The 5970-nt window shown below is 27.8% G+C and overlaps 1 protein-coding gene across 1 annotated transcript in view; it reads left to right on the top strand.

The window, feature by feature from the left end:
- Positions 1 to 5970, top strand: part of LOC106683531 (prominin-like protein) — a gene marked incomplete at its 5' end in the record, with an annotated part of 44049 nt that overhangs the window by 30062 nt on the left and 8017 nt on the right. The window contains 4 exon segments of the mRNA XM_014425055.3: positions 1123 to 1212; positions 1422 to 1649; positions 3243 to 3401; positions 3520 to 3641. Of these exon segments, the coding sequence (XP_014280541.1) occupies positions 1123 to 1212; positions 1422 to 1649; positions 3243 to 3401; positions 3520 to 3641 (599 nt within the window).

Below are 5970 nucleotides of genomic sequence, written 5' to 3'. Positions count from 1 at the left end.
TATTTAATTTTTAGACCTGTCCATTTGTGTTTTAATTTTTGCATTCCCTTAACTTATTTATTAATTAAATTATTTCTTTTAACTTATCATTCATTGAAGTATTTCTTTTAACTAACTTTTTGTTTTGTTTTTTCCTAAATCTATATATTTATTTTTTTTAAATTTATGTGTTTCTTTGTCTAAGCTGATCTACTTCCATGACTATTATGTCTTTGGTTTGACTTAACATTACTGTCTGATGATAAATTTGTTTAACAGATTGAATGTGAATAGTGGATCATTGGAAAGGGGAGTTCAGAGAGTGAGATAGGAAGATAAAATCGTTAAATGTAATGAAATTGTTAAATTGATAAAGAAGAAAATAAATAAAATATTTCTATTTAGTATTTATAGTATTTATATTTGTAGACGAGTATTGATTGTAAAGGAAAAAGGAAGGGGAAAAAAAAAATTATTGTTATATTTCATGAATATTTGTATTGTATATATGTCCGATCATAGATTGATTGGTATGCTGTGTATTGTAGCGACCTAATATAATTGGGCAGCATGGCTAAATAAAGCATTGATGTTCTGTGGGACTTATTGTGTTTTAAAAGGTTTTTAGTTTAATATATTTTATGGTTTGATGCTTCCTAGTGATATTTATTATTATTCCATTTATATTTTATCTCTGTAATTATAATTTTAAAATATCTGCCACATTATGAATATGGACCACCCTGGGTGTGGTAAACTTTTTTTTTTACATAAGAATCCATTGACAGATATTAATTTACACTTATTTCTAGGTACAGCCAAATTTAAAATATCTGTACTAGTCTTATTTGATTTGGGATCCCTACTTTGTTTGAAACTAACTTCACTCATTACTTAGATCAGTAAGGTGTGTTCACCCGGGTTTTACAATAATTGGTGCTGCGATACTTTAGCTACCAATTCTATTATCAATGGCTATATTATTTTCAATTCCTCGGGCAAAATAGATCTTTTGAAATGATCCATTTCTAGTAGTTACTATTTAATCTTTTATTTTATTATTTTCTATTTAATCCAGTTTTGTTTTGACTATATAGGTATGTATATATATATATATATATATAAGCATTTTTTTATTTTTAGCTTAATGACAAAATCACATCTATTGACTTGCTGCAACTAGCTGCGGCTTTGAATCAAACTGCTATGAGACTACCTCCAAGCCAACAAAATGTAAGTAATGTTGATATCTTAAAGTTTGCTTATGACTTTTGGTAAAAGTTAGTAATGTATGTTAAAAATAGAGCTTAATGCATTTTCGTGTTAGATTGATAATATCTTGTGGATCTTATTAAGTTGAGCTATTGAACTATATTAGCACTAATTATTTCTATTTGTTCTCTTATTCTTTTTTATTTAGTAATATTTTATTATGTATACAGGTGAAGCACCAATTAGAAACACAAGCTATGTACTTGGAGTTACACCAGGAACGTCAGGTAGGTTTGATGGTGAAACTGTCAAAAGATCTTCATGATAATGCTACTGCACTCGCTAGCCATTTAAGATTTAACCATTCATCTCTCAGCAAAGCTGTTGAATATCTGTTGTTAGATCTTAGGCAAGCCCAAACTACCCTGAATTCCCAAGGACCAGCCATTGTCAAAACGGTATGTTGGAAATTTAGTATTATTTATTTAAATATCAACTCAAGTTTTTTATGATACCACAATATTTGCATGCCTACATATATAATTGAATAAAATATTAAACAAAGAAAAGTTGAAAATTCTAAAATAACAAACTTTAACCAAAATCAATTACTAGATCATCAATCCACATAGTTAGTTTACACTTGTAAAACAGCCGATTTTCATACTGATCTTTCACTGTGTACATTTTGTATTTAAAGTTGATTTCACAAGACTGAAAAGACAGGAAACTGCACATCGATTCCGACTATTACAGCACTTACTAAACAAACAGTCTAAACTTCCAATCCATGGCAAAAAGTCTGATTTATAATAAGGCCTGTCTGGACATATTTAGTTGAGCTTCAACTTTGCAAAACCTTCGAATTCCTCTTATATCCAATCCTTACAATCCAAAATCCTCAATGCTCTTTACTTTGTCTATTAAGACCTTGATATTCTGTATATAACCGATCTAGCCAGAACCAGACATCAATCCTTCCATTATAAACTCCCTAACCACTCAAACCCACTAATTTCTTACCTTGCTTCCTCTTCCATTCCTGACAATTCTCTGAGGCGCCTGAAAAAAAGACGGTTTATTTAAGAAATAATTACCAGTCTCAAGAAATTGAAAAAATTATATTTAAAGTAATATTGAATTGACCCAACATGACATGGTTCAAAACAGCTTTCAATGGATTAAAAGAAGAATTTTTATTGTTATTTTTGGATATTAGCCCTAAGATTGTCCTTGAGGATGGCGGAAACATTGGACTATTGATGTAATAAAAAGTGTTGAGACTATATAAGGATATAATTTGATTTATTTAATAAAGCATATTAGTTTTTATAAATAAAAAAAAATTAGGTAGTGACATCCAAGTTAGTAGAGCAAAATTATTCTAGTTCATATCATGGCTGGACTAGCTATATTTTCTATAAACAAAAAATTAAACATTAGTCTATTGAGTGCTTAATAATGACCACATTAGAGTACTATTTTCCAATTACAAATACAAAACAAATAAAAGCTTTTTTACTGAGAATTATTTAATTTTGAAGAAATCCACTCATCATTGTGAGTTTATTTCAATTGATATTCCCCAAATTGACACTAATGACATATTCTCATTAGTAATTTCAATGACAATGGTGTGTTTCAAATCGGGAATAGGTGACCCCTTTAGCTACTGTTGGTCAAAATGTGACAAATGTTTTAATGAGCCTTATGAATTAATTACATTAGTTTCCTTTCTGATAGAGAATAAAATAAAAAGAAATCACTCGACGAAACAAACTCATATTTGTTTCATTTATTATAATTAATTGTATTAAGTTTGCTGATTTATTATTACTACTCCCTTTATTTATTATTATAGCCAGTTGTCTTTATTTTGTTGACTGATACTTGATAAAAAATAATCATTATAAACCATCAACATTCATGCATTAATTACTAGTTATTTATAGTGTTCTATTTCTTAAAAATCTTTTATTTTTTGTATATACTTTGAGAAGTAATTATTTGTTTTGATGATTTTTAAATTTGCTAAATAATATCCCTTACAGTTAGCTGAAGAATTTGGTAGAGAATTCGGTCTTCATATTCAGAGCTACTTGTCTCGATTGGAAAAAGAAGCACAGGCTAATGTTGGAAAGTGTTGGCCCATTTCACTCGTTTACAATGCTACTGTGATTGCTACCTGTAATAATATTATTGATCCATTTGTGAGTTTTGATACAATTTTAGTATTTTATTTATTTATTTTTTTTATGTTTAAATTATTTATTTAAACTAATTTTATCTGTATTCACTGTGTTCTCAGTCAGAAATTTTAATTTTTAGAATGGATTCTGGCTTAGTGTTGGCTGTGTTACTCTGTTATTTATCCCAGCAATTATTCTTGCTGTAAAATTGTCTACACTTTATCAGAAGTCAGATCCTTATCCTGGAGCACTTGTCGAAGCGTAAGTAATTAAATAATAAACATATTTTGTCATTGCTCCCAGTCAGTGTGGAATTGTTCGTTTGATACAAACTCTCTTGAAATAACAAATCAATGAGCTGCTATAATTTATTTAACCCCTAACTATTAGGGGTATTCATGATCTTTAGTTTAACATGTTGAAGCGTGTTAAGTGGAAAAACTAATGTTAAATGGAGAAATAATTCCTTCCTTTGCCATGTTAAAACGATATAACATATAACATGGTTGAGAGTCTGTTACTAGGTCTGTTAAATGGAGAATGACGTCATGCAACAGTCCAGCTGAGCTTGTCTCCATTTTATTTGTTGTTGTATTAGGTTACTTGCTCGTAGTTTTTGTTTTGATTGTGTTAGTATTGTTTTGGATGTTTTTATAACTAATAAAGCAATGGATGACAATAATAATAGTGAATCGAAACAGAAGTAAACAATGACATGAAATTTTGGAAGGGAAGGTTATAAAACAAGCTGCTCAGAAAATCCGCTAGGACCTCTTATACATTTAACATTTAACATGACTTTAAATAGGGCTGCTCACAATCCTATACTTATAAAATTTAACATAGTAAAAAATTTTACATTTAACATAACATCATGAATACCTTTATTGTCCCCCTAATCTCCTATGAAGGATGAAAATATTTTGTGTTGATATAATGGATATTAGTCCTAGCAAATAGGAATGAAACTTGAAATATGTAATGCTAAATATTCTTTATATTATAATAATATAATAATATTTTATATAATTTAATTCAAGTTATTATAGAGATTGTATTAAATTATAACAGTATGTATATGTTTAGCTAAAAAAAAGTATTCTTTTTGGGAAATCCTATTCATTTATTCACATAGTCACTCATATTGTCTTAGTGAGAATGTAAAATAATATAAAAATTGCATTATCTGAATTAATAATACTGAGGAACAAATTTCATACTAAAAACCATATTTTCTGTTAAAGCTTAAACGATTCTAAGTGACTAAACATATTTTTTTGTACAATCTGCCATCTAGGAGCATGTAAATGTACCGTTCTCACTATTTGATGTTTGGAACAAACTACAGGGGCCACTGCCCATTGTAGAGTTAAAATCCTTAATGGCTATGAGAAGTTTAGTTAATTGCAAAACTTTATTCATTTGCTGATGTTTTGAAAATTGCTTAAAAATACAACCAAAAACAATTTTTTAAATTTATTATGTTCCATTATTCCAATAAATTGTACCTACTTGAATCTTATTGAAGATATATCATTCTATCAAATGAAAAATTGACTATATTACTGTTTCCATATTAAACCTATTCTAGTTTTTTGTTGGTAAGTCAAGTATGTTAATAATTTTCTTAAACTATTTTTATAGAAGTTATTCCAAATCATGGCATTCATATTTAGTCTTTTCCTCACACTTATCATTTCAAATATTAGACTTTTATTGAAGTTTGAACGTATTATGCAGGATTATGAGTTTGCATTGCAGTAATATTAATGAAATCATTAAAAAACATAATCCCAACAAACAACCAGAACCATGAATTTTTATTAAGATAATTTAATTTAAAAAATATGTTCAGTATGTTAAACTGTTAAAATTATTATTTGCTACTACTTTTATTTTTCCCTAAAAATTTGAAATTAAAAGATATATATTGGAAGATTGTTCATTGACCACTTGTGATTAATAGAAGAAAGTTGTTCTGGGTGTGATAAAAAATTACTAAGATGGTAAAAAACTATTAATTACGTTTTGCTCCACTTTGTAGGGCTTTTTCAGGTCTAAAAAAAGATACAAAGAACTAAAATTATGTAGTAGAGTAAGAGAATAAGATAACATAAAATAAAAGTAAACGAAGATGTGGGTAAAAATGAACAAAGTAAATTAAAGAATATAAAAATAAGATATAAAGTGAAAATTCTAAATAAACAAGAAATTAAAAAAAAACTATTAGAATATAATGAATAGGAGGAATAATAAAAAAATAAAAAGTAGATAAAAGAAAAATATAAAGAAATGCACATACAATAACTATGGAAAAATAAAGGAAATGAGAAAAAATAAAGGTCAAGTAAAAAGGAAAATGAAGAGCAAAATAGGACACCCACCTTTCTGAATAGAGGAAAGCCAAAGAATGGCTTACGTTAGATACAAGGTATCGGCAGGACAGGAGAGTGAGAGACTTTGTCGGTTAACAAATGACAGTTTCATTTGAAAGTGAAATAGATATATGTTAAAGTAATATAATATTAAGAAATATAAGAAAATATTGAATATAAGTAGATATGAAATGATAATATACATAGATATAAGT

The sequence above is a fragment of the Halyomorpha halys genome, unplaced genomic scaffold (genome assembly GCF_000696795.3).
Source record: "Halyomorpha halys isolate HHAL.00 unplaced genomic scaffold, Hhal_1.1 Scaffold493.1, whole genome shotgun sequence".
NCBI classification, from domain to species: domain Eukaryota; kingdom Metazoa; phylum Arthropoda; class Insecta; order Hemiptera; family Pentatomidae; genus Halyomorpha; species Halyomorpha halys.
The sequence above is the reverse complement of the archived record's forward strand: the minus strand, read 5'-3'. Positions and strand labels throughout refer to the sequence as shown.